Below are 18,317 nucleotides of genomic sequence, written 5' to 3'. Positions count from 1 at the left end.
TCTCTCATTTTTGAATAACTGAATTACTTAATCCGTCAAACTCCAAACTGCAAGATACAAAGAAATTTTGAATTCAGATATGAGGTAGAGCTTTTCGAGAATTAAAGGTTCATGATTGAAAATTTTCAAATATTTTACAAGATTAACATGTTAGGATAAAGTTTTCATTAAAGGAATTTGTTAGTTTTTTGAATCATGAAATGATAACAACTTTTTTTTTTTTATCTATTTCTTTAAATTTAAAAAGCAACTTTCTTATTCCAATCTTGAACAATCAAGTTGTTTTGTATCATTTTCTTTAGAAAGGGATCTTCTCCGGATCCCTTCTACCAAATTCATCAAATCCACTAATCGAGGCCTTTGAAATTTGATCCAACGGCTAACAGGGCTCCCTTTAAAAGTTATAATAACTTTAATCGTTTGATCAAATTTTAAGAATCCAGATTGATAGATTTGGTGAAAGAGATCCGGAGACGATTCATTTCCAATTTCTTTATACCTTTTTGCTTTTTTAAACTTGGAAATGCTTTAGTTAATTATTTTGTGTAGAAAGTTGAAATGAATTGGTCCAACTGGTAGACTGTCTAAGCATGCCATAAAGTAATGGACTGGCCTCTTAAGGTTCTATGAGATGAGAAGAAATGTTTCTCTTATAATTTATTAGGTGTCATCATTTGTATCAATTTAAAAAAAAATAAAGATAGGACCTACATGCGTTGATGAGTTTATTTCTATTAAAGATGTGATATAAATAATCGTACAAATAAATAGTAAGTATAGTAGTAAAACAAAAAATTACACGAATTCATACACACACGGAACATAAATGATTAAACCGAATCATTCTTGGATAAATCCTATTTTGTTTTGTTGATCTGCCCATTTTATTCAAATCGAAATCATACTTATCATAATCTACTGTAAAATAATTAGTTACTAACGAACCAAATTAAACCGTGACCAACCTTATGTACAATGGACGGCCTAGACCTTTATTTTCCAAGGGTACTAGCTACCACCAACTGCCAAATCCCACTTACGCACTTCGCATAATTTTGCAACAAATGCAAACCAAAGAAGTAAAAATTCATACTTAAAGACAACAAAATGAAAACTTTCATTTCAAAGTTAGGCTTATTTTTTACAATTGTACTGTTCGTGAAATCTCACTTTAGCCTCTTCACTCTATATTAACTTACTTTACCACCCGCACTCTTTTTCTGTGTTATACTTTACCCGCTACACTATATTGTCTCACTTTAACACTTGCACTCAATGTCTCACTTTACCCTATTCGCCCAATTAAGTTAAAAAGAGCTATTAATTGTACTAATGTGGCACGGACAATTTTGTCTTTTCAACTATGTTAGGAAGACCCATGAGTGCAGGAATGTGGGTTAAACTCAAACTAGGGTTTGATTTTTTCAGATTAAGAAAAATAAGAGGAGAGTGATAAAGGTAGAGATTCTCATGACAAAACCCTAAAAACCTTGCAAAAGGATCCGAAAACATTGAAATTGATTCGTGAATCTTGAAATTCAACACTCTATTTTTATATTTCAACCTTCTATTCTTATATTTTTGTCTTAATCTAGAGAAATCAAATCCTAGTTTGAGTTTAACCCACCTCCCATTACCCATGAATTCCACTAGCATGTTACATGCCACACAACAAACGCAGTTGAAAAGACTAAATTGTTCATGTCATGTCAACACAATTAACAACTCTTTTTTAACTTAATTGACGGAATAGAGTAAAGTGAGACATTTAGGAATAGTGCAGGTGTTAAAGCTACACAATATAGAGTGTAGAAGATAAAGTGGGACGAAAAAAAAAAGGTGCAGTGGGTAAAGTGAGACAATACATAGAGGATAAAGTGAGATTTGATGAATATTACATGTATCATAGCTAAGATTAAGCCTGATTAAAATTAATACATATAGTTCATCCAGATGATTACATGAAATTGAAATTACACCATTTATTGGCTAATTAATCAAAAAGTTATAAGCAGCCTTCACTCCTCAGAGTCTTATTGAGAAAGCAGTAGGATTATACATAATATTGCAAAGTAGAGGTCGGGGTCGTGGCAGTGCCTGTCTGATCGCAACACTCAAAGCAATAAGGCTTTGGTTCATACACACACAAGCAGCATACACATCTCCCGTCACATTCTACAACATATTATTCAACAAACAAAATTAAGTCGATTAACTGTGTATAGTACATAACTAATTAATAATTAAACTACTACTAGGGATTAATTAAACTTGTTAATTACATACCGGCAACGGTGGCCTTGGCGGAGGAATACAGCCTGGTGTCGTTGAGATAGACTGCATATGGACATGGGAGGCTAGAGAGTCGAGTGGTTGCTTGAGCTTTCATGGTCGTACTGACAGTTATTAGCAGTACGATAGCCATGCAAAATACAATTTTATTGAAGCTGGCCATTTTCCAAAAATATTAACAAATTAACAAGAATATAATTGATGGATGGGTTCTATATCTAAAACTAATCCACCTTAATTTGGATGAGAATTGAAACTACATATGTTCGATTGTCCAAATATATACACAAATTTTCAGAAGGTATATTAATGATTATTTCAAATATTGAATCTGGCAATTAGGCAAGATAATGTTACAGCATATGTTATATATATACTGATTAGGCAAATTCTTGATTGCACATGTTATATATGATAATTATTTTGACTGTCTTTTGCAAATAGAAAAGAAGATTCAAGCAATATTAGGAGAGAAGAAATCAAATCATGCACATGACTCAGGTCATTAGATAAATGTATGATTAGTGATCGATCTAACTGTCTTATGGTTTCAGATCTGGGTATTTTTTGTAGGCATGATTTTTTAGGAAGCCTAAAAAATAGGCGATTCAGATCGTTGAAATACATCACAAAGCAAGCTCTACAAAAACTTGAATAAAAATTGTGTAAAAATGTAACTTTGCAACCTAATATACTATTACTCGTACAAACTCATTGTCAAAGTGAAGCGTAATGCAACATATCAATATTAAAACATAAAAGCAGAAACAACGCAACATATTAATACAACTTACAGAAACACAAACATCATTAATTAGTAAAACAAATCAATTGTATCTTGAATATGCATGCTTCATTATATTCACGCAGCCATGCAGCCAATCCCGTAGCGAGTACTCGGAAACACAAGAAACAAGCCACTGCACACGATCCCCACCATCAGCGGGAAACTCTCCATAACTTCATCCATATCCTTCTCGTGCCCCGGAAACAAACAGTCCGTCACGCGCCGGTCCGAAAACGCGATCGCCACAAACACCATGACAGACATAATGGCGTGAACGAAGTCTGACAGCCCCAATTTGTACCTCTCCTCCTTAGGCACCTCCACCCCCAGGCCCGGTTTAAATACCGCTAGTCCTTTCGGCGTCACGAATCCGTAGTACAACTTCCCGTCAGGCCCACGGAAACTGTCCGTGAAGTGGAAGAAGAAGCATGAGAGGGTGCACATGCCAAGGAGCACGAGTGTCATCATAGTGGTGACGCCCGTGCACTCTCCGGTTCTGTAGATAGCGGGGAGCACCATTTCAAAGGTTAAGAGAGTGCCGGTGGGGAGAAAGTTGGCCAGCAATGAGGTCTTAGATAGAGTTTTCTGGACCCCTTTCGCAACGGCACGGCGTTTGCGGCCGTGTAAGTGGTCCGGGTTCAGTCGGAGCAAAGGCAGAGGGTGAGATGAAGAAGAAGGTGGCGGCGGCTTTGGTGGTGACTTGGCGGACTCGTCGTCGTGTGGGTCCCCGTAGACTGCATTGTTGTAGATTTTGATTCCAACTCCATCGCTTTTTTGGTCCATTTTTGCAGTTGTTCTTCTCTTTGGGCAAATTCGATCAATTGGTATTCTGGATATGGATTTAAATTTTGGAACGGTTTTTCAATTACATTTATATAGAGGCTTTGTCACTAGTTTAAATTCAAATTTAGGTAGTTATCAACGGTTATTGGTGAAATGATAACTGATTTGTATAGTTAACTGTTCAAAATCCCTGGTTTTTTTTTTTTTTTTTCTGAAAAATATTTCAAACAATTTACAAAACATTTTTTTTTATAGTTACTTATTACATATATTCTCTTTGGAATCAAAAGCATGCAACACACAAGGGTTATTATAGTCGAGGTATCTGAATTTGATTCCCCATTTCTATAATTGTTTATAGTGAAAAAAAATTGACATGTTACGCATGTATGAACGATTAGATCATTTTAGTATAATCAGTATTTAAAATATCTGTATTGGTGAAAATATTGATATGTAAATTTGTAGAAATTTGCCTTCAATACAAAATGATGGAAATTTTCTAAAAAGGTGCTTTGCAAATCCAAATCGTTCTCGGGTAGCATAGAAATTTCTCTAATTTAAAATGAAACTTATAAGAAATATCATATAGCAGTTTGTCGATATTTTAACTGATCTTTGGAAAATATTGTTGAAATCTAGCAATTTTAGTCAAAATTTAAGAGTTTTTTTTATATGAGTGAAGTTTAGATTGCACCATCCCCTTCCATGTCTTTTTTTTCGGATATTTTTACATAAATATCGATCATATTGTTGAAATTTCAAACACTACTTATAACTTACAAAAAGAATTTTTGTACTTCTAAAACGCCATAAGAGTATCCTAAAGCATGCTAATATAACATTTTCACGTGAACAAGTTAATACACATCTTGATTAATTAGGACCCACGATTATGCATGATTAATTTGGACCCACGATTATGCTGATGTTGATTACCAAATGTACCACTCCATTCCAAGTGTGCGGCTGAGAGATGAGGGTAAGACTTCAAAATTTCATGTCATCTTCATAAATTTTCGAGGTCACAAATTTTTCACTGTGATTACGTGTTGATCTTGCACATCAACTTTGTACAGACTTCTCGACGTTTCATGAATCAAACAGAAAACTGGAAGAGACATGACAAATTGGAAGTGCTAGAAACCTCCAATGCCTTCCATATTAAACCACTCTTCCACTCTATACTTAGCTCAAACGATCGACACACTCCAATCACAAAACAGTCCAGTCCAATCCAGTCCTGCGTAGCAAACAGACCCTAATCGAGCAATTTCACCTAAGAACATGTCACCTGCTCTCTCCCTCTCCCTCTCCCTCTCTCCACTCTGCAAATCCCAGGACAATTCAAAGGACACCCACCTCCCCAAAAACCCTAACAAACAGAACCCATGTCACAAAACTCCCTCAAACTTCAAATCTACCAGAAGGTCGTTGTTAAATTCCACTTCACTGGGACTGACCCTGTTAGGAGCTGCAGGACCCCTCTCTGTTTCTAACCCTGCAAAAGCGGAGCCAGAGCCAGAGAGCCCGGCTGCGTCGACTTCGAGCAGAATGTCATACTCCAGGTTCTTGGAATACTTGGACCAAGACGCTGTGAAGAAGGTGGACTTATTTGAGAACGGCACCGTCGCGATCGCCGAGATTTTTAATCCGGCGTTGGAAAAAGTCCAGAGGGTTAAGATTCAGTTGCCTGGACTGCCACCGGAACTGCTGAGGAAAATGAGAGAGAAGAACGTAGATTTTGCAGCTCATCCAATGGAGGTTAATTGGTTGCCAGCAGTGCTGGATTTGTTGGGAAATTTTGCTTTTCCTTTGATCCTGCTCGGGACATTGCTGTTGAGGAGTAGTTCTTCAAACGTGCCAGGAGGCCCCAACTTGCCTTTTGGACTTGGAAGGTATAAAATTTACCAACTATCTCGTATATGGCATTAGCTAGTTTTAATTTTCAGGAAAAACTTTAGCAATGCACCTTTAAGTACTGAACTTCTTTCGATTTGCTCTCTCAACTTTTAATTTGTTTTTATCATTTGAATGGACGAAATTAATAGTTTAGAAGACGACTTTGAATTTGTTTTTGTCATTTGAACGGACGAAATTAATAGTTTAGAAGGTAAATCGAAACAACGGACTAAGTTTAGGTTGCATTGCTAAATACTTGGCATGAATTTTGTACTTCATATTAAGTCAAGGTGGAAATTCTGTATAAATGACGTATGTTCTTTATTAAGGAATGCACAAAGTTCTCTACTGTATGACATTGTTGAAAAATGTATCGTCTCTGTGTTGATAGGTTTCGTTGACGATGATGATATCGACACATTATTGATAACACATCAATAATAAAGAACAGACATCTTTACATTTTTTTGTCTTTTTGTCGAACGATAAAATTGTTAGATTAGGAAGCCGACAGAGTTGGAACCCATGCCGTGGTGCAAGGGCAACACTCATCTCCATTACTGTAAGTTAGGGTGTTTAATGTTCATGATTTGATTCAACTGAATACTTGACATGATTTACGTACTCTTATATTATATGGACCAACAGGAGCACAGCCAAATTTCAGATGGAGCCCAATACAGGGGTGACATTTGATGATGTGGCCGGAGTCGATGAAGCAAAGCAAGATTTCCAAGAGATTGTTGAATTCCTGAAAACCCCAGAAAAGTTTTCTGCAGTTGGAGCAAGAATTCCCAAAGGGGTTCTTCTCGTGGGGCCGCCGGGGACCGGAAAGACACTGCTGGCCAAGGCCATTGCAGGTGAAGCGGGGGTACCTTTCTTCTCTCTGTCAGGGTCAGAGTTCATTGAGATGTTTGTGGGAGTAGGAGCTTCTAGGGTTAGAGATTTGTTCAACAAGGCGAAGGCGAATTCTCCGTGCCTGGTTTTCATTGACGAGATAGATGCTGTGGGGAGGCAGAGAGGCACAGGAATCGGCGGCGGAAATGATGAGAGGGAGCAAACCCTGAATCAGCTGCTCACTGAAATGGATGGGTTTAGTGGGAACAGTGGAGTGATTGTCATCGCCGCCACAAACCGCCCTGAAATTCTTGATTCTGCTTTGCTTAGGGCTGGCAGATTCGACAGGCAGGTAAGCTAGCTGTTACTTGTGTTCCAAGCGTTCCAACTTTCATAAGTTTTTGAGCTGTGACTGGTATTCGAAAACCGGGTTAATTTTTTCGTGTTTCTCGGGCAGGTTAGCGTTGGATTACCGGATATAAGGGGAAGAGAAGAGATACTAAAGGTTCACAGCAGCAATAAGAGGCTTGATAAGGATGTTTCTCTGAATGTTATTGCCATGAGAACTCCTGGATTCAGTGGTGCAGACCTTGCAAACCTCATGAATGAAGCTGCCATTCTTGCTGGTAGGAGAGGCAAAAATCAGATAACAATGAAGGAAATCGATGACTCGATTGATCGAATTGTGGCGGGGATGGAAGGCACAAAAATGACAGATGGGAAGAGCCAAGTTCTTGTGGCTTACCATGAAGTTGGCCACGCTATTTGTGCGTAAGTTTGCATTCATTCTTCATTTAGTTGTCGCAGATGTAAGTTAGGTCAGTAATACAACAACTTTTTTCAAGCCTTTTGAACTCAAATGTTATGTATTCTTTGTGAATTGTAGGACACTGACTCCAGGCCATGATCCGGTGCAGAAGGTCTCTTTGATTCCGCGAGGCCAAGCACGCGGTTTGACATGGTTCATACCAGGCGAAGATCCTACTCTTGTTTCTAAGCAACAACTATTTGCTAGAATAGTTGGAGGTCTAGGAGGTAGGGCAGCTGAGGAGGTGATTTTTGGGGAACCAGAAATAACAACTGGTGCAGCGGGAGACTTGCAACAAATCACACAGATAGCAAGACAGGTACATACATAATACTTTAATTAACGAAAGTGCAGAATGAGAAAATGAGAGTGAAAATCACTTCCCATTCTTAAATGTCAAGAACCATGTACCAAAAAGTACCTGGAGAAAGTTACAAGTTTGCCATTCTTTGCAGATGGTGACAACGTTTGGGATGTCGGAGATTGGACCCTGGGCGCTGACAGATCCGGCAACACAAAACAGCGATGTCGTGCTAAGGATGCTGGCAAGAAACAGCATGTCTGAGAAGCTGGCGGAGGACATTGATTTGTCAGTGAGACGGATAATTGAAAGTGCATATGAGATGGCTAAGAAGCATGTGCGGAACAACAGGGAGGCCATCGATAAGTTAGTAGAAGTGCTTTTGGAAAAGGAGATTCTCACAGGAGATGAATTCAGTGCAATTCTGTCTGAATTCACAGATACTTCTGTGGCAAAGTTGGATAGGAAATCAGTAAGGGAGATGATTGAAGCCTAGGCATATATCACTATACATGTACAAACGTTTTGCTGTCACATACTTGTAAATAATATAAATCACTTAAGTAACTCTTGGATACATTTGTAGACGTGGATAGAGTTACATTAAATATAGCAGAGTGCTCTGTCTATGTATTCGAATTTGAATTTTTCATGCTCCTAACAAATTTTTTTTTTTAACAAAGGTACTTTCTAAAGAAGTATTTCCAAATGGACACGAGTACTGGCCCAAAATTAACAATTAAACACCTACTAACATTTTTCAATAAACGTGTGGTTAAGTCAGAGCTTGTTTAGATGTATTTTTAAAATGACTAAAAACGTTTTTGGTGAAAATGTTTTTAAAACCATTCTTTAGTAAAGATGCAAGTAAATCCTGAAAAAGCACGTAAAGTACTTCCTGGAAGAAGCACATAATTGGTGTTTTTTCTAGAAAACACTTTAAGTGCTTATGAAACCCAAAAACATTTTCTCTAAAAACATTTTCAATCATTTTAAATGGACATCTAAACGAGCACTCACTCTCTTTTACTACTTTGTTATGTGCCGAGACTTCTCCCCAAATCCAATCCAATCCCCATATCCCAAGTGCATGGTTCGGCTTCCAAACCCAACCGCCAACAACTGTAATTCAAACTTTGGCTCCAAGAAGGAGCAATGTCTCCATCTCCTCAGCCGGTGCTCCACCTTCAAACACCTCTCTCAGATCCACGCCCAAATCCAAGTCTCCGGCTTTCAAAACGACCACTTTCTCCTCACCCAACTCATCCGCTTCTGCGCCTTGTCTCCCGCCAAAAACTTCGCCTACGCCCGAACCCTCCTCGATCACTCTGAGTCTTCGCCGCCGTCTTCATGGAACTTCCTCATCCGTGGCTGCGCCTCCAGCGACTCGCTCCGAGAGGCCATCTGGGTCTTTCGGGCGATGCTCGCCCGCGGCGTTCGACCCAACCAGCTCACCTTCCCTTTCCTGATCAAGTCCTGCGCTTCGGCCGCCGCGCTGAAAGAAGGGAGGCAAGTGCATGTGGGAGTCGTGAAGTGTGGGTTGGACTGTGATGTTTATGTTCAGAACAATCTGGTTCATTTTTATGGGGAGTGTAAGAAGATTAAAGATGCGCGGAAGGTGTTCGATGAAATGTCTGAGAGAAGTGTTGTTTCCTGGAATGCAGTTGTAACTGCTTGCGTTGAGAATTTTTGGTTGGATGAGGGAATTGAGTACTTTGTGAAGATGCGGGGTTGTGGGTTTGAGCCGGACGAGACTACAATGGTGGTCGTGTTGAATGCGTCCTCGGAGCTGGGGAACTTGAGCATTGGGAGATGGGTTCATTCCCAATTGATTGAAAGAGGGTTGGCTTTGAATTGCCAGTTGGGTACTGCACTCGTGGACATGTATGCAAAGTCTGGGAATTTGGGTTATGCTAGGATAGTTTTCAATAAGATGGAGGTGCGGAATGTGTGGACGTGGAGTGCCATGATTCTAGGGTTAGCACAGCATGGGTTTGCCAAGGAAGCCCTTGAAATTTTCCTGAAGATGCTGAGCTCATCAGTACGCCCAAATTACGTCACCTTTCTTGGGGTTCTCTGTGCTTGTAGCCATGCTGGACTAGTAGAAGATGGCTACCGATACTTCAATGATATGGAACACGTACATGGGATTAAACCCATGATGGTACACTATGGTGCTATGGTGGATATCTTAGGTCGTGCTGGCCGTCTCAATGAGGCCTACAGCTTCTTGAGGAGCATGCCCCTGGACCCCGGTCCCATTGTATGGAGGACATTGCTTAGTGCATGCACTACTCATAGTGCTGAGGACAATGAAGGGGTAGGAAACAAAGTAAGAGAGAAGCTGCTTGAATTAGAGCCGAAGAGGGGTGGGAATCTTGTGATGGTCGCAAACATGTATGCTGAAGTTGGGATGTGGGAGAAAGCCGCAAATTTAAGGAAGGTTATGAAAGAAAGACGGATGAAGAAGATGGCAGGGGAGAGTTGCATTGAGTTATGCGGGTCTGTCCATAAGTTCTTTTCCGGCTATGATTCCCAAGCTGGTTACGAGACTATCTACCAGTTACTAGATGTATTGAGCTTGCACATGAAGTTAGTTAACATGTAATCAAAATCAATTGTCATGTAACCTCTTTTATTCAAAATTCATTGTCAGTGAATTTACTCTGCGAGCCCGAATTGTGATTGCTAGGATTGAAGAAACTCCGTATTTCAGTCGTAATGGAATTCATTACATTCCGAAAAGGGTCCTCGTTGTTAGTATGTGATCGTTAATAAAATGAACTCCTTCGAGAAGTGTTTTCGATCCCAAAGAAAATGGAAGAAAAAGAAGCATCCGTAGTTTCAATAACTACAAACAGGAAGTTTACAAATCCTAGACCCCTCCGACTATGAGTCTGTTTTCCCATACTATGCAGATTGCACATACAGTAGCCCGAAAGAGAGAACGAATGAGAAAACTGCTTCCGAAAGAAATATATTGACCACTAAGAGAATCCTTTTACAAGTGCTCTATTATTTCTCCTAGAGATGTGTAAGTGCCAAATACAACAACTGCAGCACTCAGTACTAATATAAGCCCTATAATCAACATCTCACATCCGAGGCGTCGATAAATACCTGAAATTTTAAGGTAGCAAAAGCACGGCAATATAATCGATGCTGTTACACTCAGAAAAGCTCCGACTAGTGACATGAGACAAGCAAAAAATGGTATAGCCAAAGCTACTACAACGGTGCTGATCACCAGGGTGGTGCTGGCTAACATGCCGATGAGTCTTTTGTTGAAGTGACTCGGAAACATCTTCTTTGCAGCATTTACAACTGGTGTAACCATCAAAGCATATTTGGATATCGGATTGACCAGCGTGGTGTATATCGCGATTTTTGAGCTAATTTTGTGAGTTGGGAGATTTAATGTTATCTGTGATTGAACCGTAGATCCAAACATTAGGTACCCGAAAACTGCCATTGATGCATAACAGATGGTGCACAAGATGAAGCATAGGAGAAGAACCTGCAACAAAGAAACAGCGGATTGATAAAAATGCTGAAACAAAATAGCATGAATGTCACTTGGTAACAAGTTTTTACTTACATTGGAGAACTGACGTTTGTTTTTCATAGAAGTGTAGAGGGTAGGGAACACCGGATGTGCGCAGTAACAAAAGGCATACAAGCTAACAGCGGTAGGGATTCCATTCCACTTCAGTGGTGTGCCCTCTTGATGAAATCCGATTCCTTCAAAAGCACCAGTCCACAAAATCGAACCGAGGATGATGGCAGATGCTAAAACTCCACTTGCAGACACATAAGAAAGAAGGCTCAGGTTATCTAACCAAACTGTTGGCAGAATAATGAGGGCAACAACAATTATGAAGCACTGTTCTCCGCCAATTCTTAATCCAGCCACTTTTAATTCCACGCCGGGAAATAAGTTGTGTAAGTTATCTCCTTCCAAAATTAGGAACCCTGTTGCAACGAAGTAGAGTTCTACATTCATGACAATCGACAGCAGAATTCTTCCCTTCTTCCCGAATGCGCGCTCACCTATGTCCGGATAAGTTCTGATATCAGAATCCACATCCATGCATCTCTGGATTAACAAGCCCGAGTAGAAGGCCGAAGCCGCGATTAAGAAAAGGAAGATCAAGCTTAGCCATCCTCCTGATGCTAGTGCATAAGGAACTGACAGTATCCCTACTCCTGAAAACCCAAAAAAAGCACAGTTTTCGGTATTAAAATCTCATACTTTCCTCCTGAGCTAGAAGTGAAGAATATTGTAAATGCAAATGTAACAATATGAAATCATACACAGATCAGAATTCATGGTTCCACATGAACTAGATTATATAAAGCCCCGGGTAGTGATTTTCGCACTTAACTATTTTTCATATCAACTCCTCTTCGTTTTCCAGCGTTTAGGTCGAATAAATCAAAGGAGAATATAGTGACAGAAGAAAGGAGCAGCTCAAACAGAAGAAACGAGAGTGTGAAAATCACTACCCGTCTCTCACATGTGGTTAAGCTACCATTAGGCTAACAATGTGAAAATAACATCATAATTTGTTCATAACTAAATTTTGTTGTGTGCAGAATGAAGAGGCAAGAAATTCTAGCAAGAAACACCGAAAATGTTGAGAAGATGATAAGTTCGTTACTTCATTAAGCTTTCTTATAAAAAATTAATTTGAGAAGTGGATAATTACCTGAGAGTGCATTGAGTCCATTAAAACAGGTTTTGAGGAAGGAGGTTGTGGCTGTAGTTTGGTGATGAAAGCTCGACTCTAGTTCTTCTTCTACCTTGCTTCCAACGTGCTCATGTTGCTCCTCACCAAGGATTAGAGGCAAGATTAAGGATGATGACTTTTCTGAAGAATCAGCATCCATTGAGAGAGAGAGAGAGAGAGAGAGAGAGAGGTGTATGTAAGGCTGGTGATGATGATATATGTTTGTAAATTTGGTAGTATTTAAAAATACTTAAAAGGTTTCAAACTGCACTGTTTTTGTTTTGTCCTAATTAAGATTCATTGGGTTTGGGAGCAGGAACGAATCCGACGACGAGTCCACTGAATGCTGCAAAACCACTATTTATATTTTTGAATTTTTGCACAATTGTAGGAGCCAGCTTTTTTCCCAGAAAAAAAATGCAGTGTTCTATAAATATAGAAATTTGTAATTGTAACGGGAATACAAGTGTTACACTACGTGTTTTAATAGGAGTGATAAAAAATTTTATTTTTTAAGTTATTAACTTTTTAACACACTTATTCCATTATTTGTATAATTCGGTGTACCGATCATATTAAAAAAACTCTCATACAAATAATGACAGTACATTACAGGCAAAAAAACAAAATAATGACACTGAGAGGGACTTATCTTTGAAAATTTGAGTAACTAAAATACGAACACAACAAAACAGCATCTCTCCATATTTTGTATATTATTCATAGAAAAAACACAAGCAAAGTTGTTGAGTAATTATTTACCACAAAAAAAGTTCCTGGAAAATTTCAAAATTGTTGAAATAGCCGAAATCCTGGGGACCATTGACGGTCTATGCTCTCATATAAAAAATGGTTATAACTTATAAGCAGTTATCGACTCCAAAAAGAAAAAGTAAAATAGGAAGACAGTTATATTCTTAAACAGGCATATTTGTTGATTTGCTCTTCAAATATTTAAATAATCCGAGTAGTGATTTTCGCACTCCACTACTCTTCATATTCACTCCTCTTTATTTTTTAGTGTTTAGATTGAATAAATTAAAAAGAATCTAAAAATACAAAAGAAGAGTGCAAATAGAGAAAACGAGAATATGAAAATCACTATGTCTCCCAGATGAGGTTAATCTACCATTAGACTAACAATGTGAAAATAACATAAACAAAGTTGTCGAGTAATTATTTACCACAAAATAAAGTTGTTGAGTAATTTTAAAATTGTTGAGTCGGAGGCAAAATCCTGGGACCATTAATAATGTATGCTCTTCATATAATATATGGTTATTAGAGTTATCGACTCCAAAAAGAAAACGATGAAAAGGATGGCAGTTATATTCTTTAAATATGCAGCCTCGTGACTTTAGGGTATAAAAAGCCTTAAAGTGGGATATTGAATCTCAGACATGATACATGTGATTTGGATTGACAGATATGATTGGTCTGCTGCTGCACTGCTTTTGATTAATAAATACAACTAGGTCAGAAGTCTCATCAGATTTAAAAAGAAGAAATCAAAATAGGGTATATTTAATGAGAAGTATTATTGATAATTCAAAATTTTCATTATACCTTCTTTGTAAGTGTATTTTTCTTTCTAAATATAGAAATTTTAGAGTGTGAATTAGTCTTTTAGAGTGACAATAACAATTTCCTATTTAATGCCTACCAAAGAAATCAAAATTTGAATTGTAGAATGAGATTTTTAAACTGATTTAAATTAGAAAATCGGAGAATTGCACACTAAAGAAATCAAAGCATGGCTGATGCAAATTTCGTATCAGTTCACTCAGTTTGTGGATTTTCAAATCAAAGATTCCGAAGGGGTCAGGATTCCCAACGCAAAGTAGATGTTATTTTAATTGGGAGGGTATTAAAAATTAGGCTAAAAACAAAGAAGAATGATTTCTACATTTTTGTTTTCTTCCTGCACACTTTATATTTATTTATGATTTTTTGTTTGAAAAAAATTAGGAAAAATCAAATAACAGAATTAGGCATAAAAGGAAAATGGTTGTGTTCAAATCTTTACCCAAAAGAAAAACCCTAACCAACCAAGGTTTTGAACAAAAAAATGAATTAGAGCCCTACACCATCCCCATCAGATTACTTATTAATTTTTATTAATTTTGAGTTCGATTCTCACATTCTAACGCCACGAAGAAAGTACCCGACAAGGCATTTAGCCGATTAAAGAAAGCCATGCAAAATGAGGTACTCAATTGGTGGCCATATTTAAAATTCAGAACCAGCCTCCTCTGGCACGTCATCGTCGTGTAATTTGTTTTGCTTTTCATGCAGGAGAAACCCATCACGGTTTCCTGCCTCCATGACCCAGAGAGACACACAGAAATAGACAAGAAAGAATGTGAAAGTTGTCTAATTTAATGCGGTTGTTAAGATTACCTCGACAACAAGGAAAGGAAGAAGAAAAACCTGGACAGTGCACAGTTGATAAGAAACTTCATACAAATTAATGTATAAAGGGCTAAAGAGGAGAGTATTTTTAACTTGATCTACTACAATGATGGCTCTTGGCTCTGGTGAATCAGTGTCACCCCACTTCCCCATTCTCAAGGAGGCAATGAACCGAACCCCCCCTCCTCCGGGGAAAGAAGGATGGGGATTGTCTACCCTCCATTTACCATCTCTTTTTATTTGAGCGGTTACAGTTAAGCTAAATCAACATTTTATATTCATATTACTTTTTGTTTTATTATTTCTATAAAAAAATTAATATAAAATATTAACGTGTTTTAATCGTGACCGTTTAAATAAGAAGAGATTGGAAGGAGATGGTAAGTAGATAGCTGACAATTCCCATCCTGCAAACAAAGGCTCAAGGCCCCCAATCAATCACTGCTGCACCACACCATCAAAACATTGATGTGATTAACCCATATATTTTTTATTTTGATGATAATAATGAAAAGACAACTTAATTTTTTATCAAAGAAAATAAAAAAAATTGATGATCAATAATGTAATTTTATAGGTCTAAATTTTATTTTATTTTATTGAAGTCTCTGCTACAGGTAATATTAAAATACATCCAGCATTAAAAAAAAAAAAAAAAACCAAAAACAAAAACCTCTCCCTCCCCCCCCCCCCGGACGTTCTCTCTCTCTCTCTCTCCCCCCCCCCCCTCTCTCCTTCTCATTTTCTGAAAAAAAATGTGTTCATACGTACAAGTGTAGGCAAATGCTAGTATAATATTATTAATTTACGTAGAGGGAGTGAATTATATAGTTGATATGTAAATAGTAAATTAATAGCATCATATGACAATGTTAGACACGCTCAAATAAGTTTAAATTTAATAATATCACGTGACATGCATTAGTCTTAATTAACATGATTTATTATAAACCAAAATTATTGTACAGTACTACCAAGAAAAAGTGAATTTTTTGTTATACTCTTAAGGAAAAAAACTTGTAGGAGGCTTTTTTGAGTGACACTAGTCATACTAGCATCCACTCAAAATAAGTCACTTGGTAAGCATGAAGTACAATATTTGTCATAACTTTTATATTTAAAGTTTTCAGAATTTTCTCCTAATTAATATACACCGTGAAATTTGTCTAATGTCCTTATTTTCCTCCTTTTCACCTATTCTTTTTCGTGTCGGATTTTCTGCCCAGCCACGTATTGCCATCTGTTCCCCTTCCGTTGTTTTGTTGTTTTTTCTTCGAAAATTGTGGAAAAATTAAGAACCCACATTCTCTAACTTGTCATGTCTTGGAAACTAGAAAGCAACCAATTTTGTGCTTTTATTCAATATAGTAGTTGATTTCATCATATCAACTCGACTTGATTAACGCACGACTCTCTAGCATCCAACAAAAATGATATAAATTAGAGATAATATAATGTATGGCTAAAGATGCATCTATGATTTTATTGGTTTCGGTGAATCGGCCTCACATCATCATACAATGTTATTAATTCATGAATTATAGTAAGAGTGAGTGATATAGTTGATATATAAATAGTGTGATCAATAACATTATGATAATACCAGACAAGTTCAATTTAGTTTAAATTCAATAATGTTACGCGACATGCATGAGTCTTAATTAATATGATTTATTATAAAATAATTATAGTGGCAGTACTAAAATAGTGCCAGGAAAAAGTGAAACTTGTTATATCTAGGACCATATAATTTGTTATGCTGAAAGGATAAGGATAGGTAAATCCTATGATTCCTATCGTTTTGGTGTCGAATAGAAAATCTAGTTGATAGGGTTTGGATTTTCATTGAAAACTCATATGCGGGAGGCAGGGAGGGTTCTAGTTGCTATATGTTCTACAACTTTTAGCTTTTTTTTTTTTTTTTTTTTTTTTTTTTTTTTTGGTGTCTTTTTCAGACGCAACAAATTAAGAAATAGATAGAAGAATGGTTGTACACATGTTGATGGAACATACACAACATGTGATTTCCTCTCTCTGGTGTAATTGTAGGCCAAGCCCAAGGGAAAACTATATAGGATGGGCCACAAAAGGAGGTCTTAATATAATAGAGTTCCAACAAGTCCAAGTTGTTAGAATTTATTTGTCCCACATCGGTCAGAAGGCTTGAGAACAAACTCTTTAAATAGAATTACCTCATTCTAACTAACACCGATGCCTTTTGTGATAAAACCCCACACCTGACGGATTGAGTAGGTGGTCAAGTGGAGATAGTATCGGTGTTGTTGGAGTGGGTCCATGGCCCATTTACTTGAAATTTAAGATGGTATTAGAGCCAAGGGACGGGCTCATACTGCCACGTGAATGGGTGGGTCCCCTTTGACCCCGCGTGAATGGGTGAGCCCCGACTTGGCTCCATGTAGGCCAAAAGATGCCATGTGAATGGGTGGGTCCTCATTGGCCCCGCGCGAACGGGTGAGCCCTGGTTTGGCTCCACGTGATTGCCGATATGTGGAACTTCACGTGTGACCCATAAAATAGGGTTTCATGTGCGGAGGAGCGTTAGAATTCCTCGGTCCCACATCGGCTAGAAGGCTTGAGAACAAGCCCTTTAAATAGAATTCCATGGCCCGTTTACTTGAAATTTAAGATGGTATTAGAGCCAAGGGACGGGCTCATACTGCCACGTGAATGGGTGGGTCCCCTTTGACCCCGCATGAATGGGTGAGCCCCGACTTGGCTCCATGTAGGCCAAAAGATGTCATGTGAATGGGTGGGTCCTCATTGGCCCCGCGCGAACGGGTGAGCCCTGGTTTGGCTCCACGTGATTGCCGATATGTGGAACTTCACGTGTGACCCATAAAATAGGGTTTCATGTGCGGAGGAGCGTTAGAATTCCTCGGTCCCACATCGGCTAGAAGGCTTGAGAACAAGCCCTTTAAATAGAATTACCCCACTGTAATTAACACCGAAGCCTTTTGTATTAAAACCCCATACCTGATGGATTAAGCAGGTGGCCAAGTGGGGACAGTATCGGTGTTGTTCAAGTGGGCCCATGACTCGTCTACCTAAAATTTAAGACAGGTGAGTCATGAAGGAACTGATGTCTAAGAGGGGATTCGAGGACCTATGGAGAAATAAATTCTTGTGTTTCGATGATTATTTTTGTTAAAAATTAGACAAATTCAAAACAATTAAGACATTCATATTCGGTGATGAAAATGAACTAATATGGTTCTACAAAGAAACACTAAATGTTATACGACGGTTATATAGTTTCGGATTTGTGATTTTTGGTTGACATGATCTTTGAGGGAAGCTGTAAGATATAGACGATTTGAATTGTTGAAATACAATAGAAAGTGAGCCTTACAAAATGGATGTCAAAATTTGTTTCAAGCCTTTGTCCTCGGATTCAAATTCTATATCGCGTATACAGCACATGAGGGTGGAACTGGAAGGTGGCTA

General features: G+C 38.1%; 4 protein-coding genes across 4 annotated transcripts; 2 read left to right on the top strand and 2 right to left on the bottom strand.

Annotated features, from left to right (window-relative positions):
• Positions 1 to 3,006: 3,006 nt before the first annotated feature.
• LOC137738834 (protein DMP9-like) lies at positions 3,007 to 3,905 on the bottom strand. Its single transcript, XM_068478307.2, has one exon. The coding sequence runs from the start codon at positions 3,860 to 3,862 to the stop codon at positions 3,155 to 3,157; it is 708 nt and encodes a 235-aa protein (XP_068334408.2). The 5' UTR covers positions 3,863 to 3,905; the 3' UTR covers positions 3,007 to 3,154.
• Positions 3,906 to 4,905: 1,000 nt separating this feature from the next.
• Positions 4,906 to 8,346, top strand: FTSH6 (FTSH protease 6). The gene is made up of 5 exons (XM_068478177.2): positions 4,906 to 5,760; positions 6,413 to 6,953; positions 7,059 to 7,372; positions 7,488 to 7,728; positions 7,865 to 8,346. Exons 1-5 carry the CDS (start codon positions 5,150 to 5,152, stop codon positions 8,204 to 8,206), a joined length of 2,049 nt encoding a protein of 682 aa, XP_068334278.2. The 5' UTR covers positions 4,906 to 5,149; the 3' UTR covers positions 8,207 to 8,346.
• Positions 8,347 to 8,734: 388 nt separating this feature from the next.
• Positions 8,735 to 10,382, top strand: LOC137741087 (pentatricopeptide repeat-containing protein At2g36730). The gene has a single exon (XM_068480891.2). The coding sequence runs from the start codon at positions 8,750 to 8,752 to the stop codon at positions 10,316 to 10,318; it is 1,569 nt and encodes a 522-aa protein (XP_068336992.2). The 5' UTR covers positions 8,735 to 8,749; the 3' UTR covers positions 10,319 to 10,382.
• A 146-nt stretch (positions 10,383 to 10,528) lies between these two features.
• LOC137740816 (amino acid transporter AVT1I) lies at positions 10,529 to 12,893 on the bottom strand. Its single transcript, XM_068480621.2, has 3 exons — positions 12,420 to 12,893; positions 11,309 to 11,916; positions 10,529 to 11,227 (listed from the first exon to the last, which is right to left on the bottom strand). The coding sequence occupies exons 1-3, from the start codon at positions 12,598 to 12,600 to the stop codon at positions 10,712 to 10,714; spliced, it is 1,305 nt and encodes a 434-aa protein (XP_068336722.2). The 5' UTR covers positions 12,601 to 12,893; the 3' UTR covers positions 10,529 to 10,711.
• Between the last annotated feature and the right edge of the window lie 5,424 nt (positions 12,894 to 18,317).

Source organism: Pyrus communis, chromosome 9 (genome assembly GCF_041283825.1).
Source record: "Pyrus communis isolate YQ-2024b chromosome 9, ASM4128382v1, whole genome shotgun sequence".
In the NCBI taxonomy this organism is placed as follows: domain Eukaryota; kingdom Viridiplantae; phylum Streptophyta; class Magnoliopsida; order Rosales; family Rosaceae; genus Pyrus; species Pyrus communis.
This window is presented reverse-complemented; position numbering and strand designations above follow the sequence as displayed.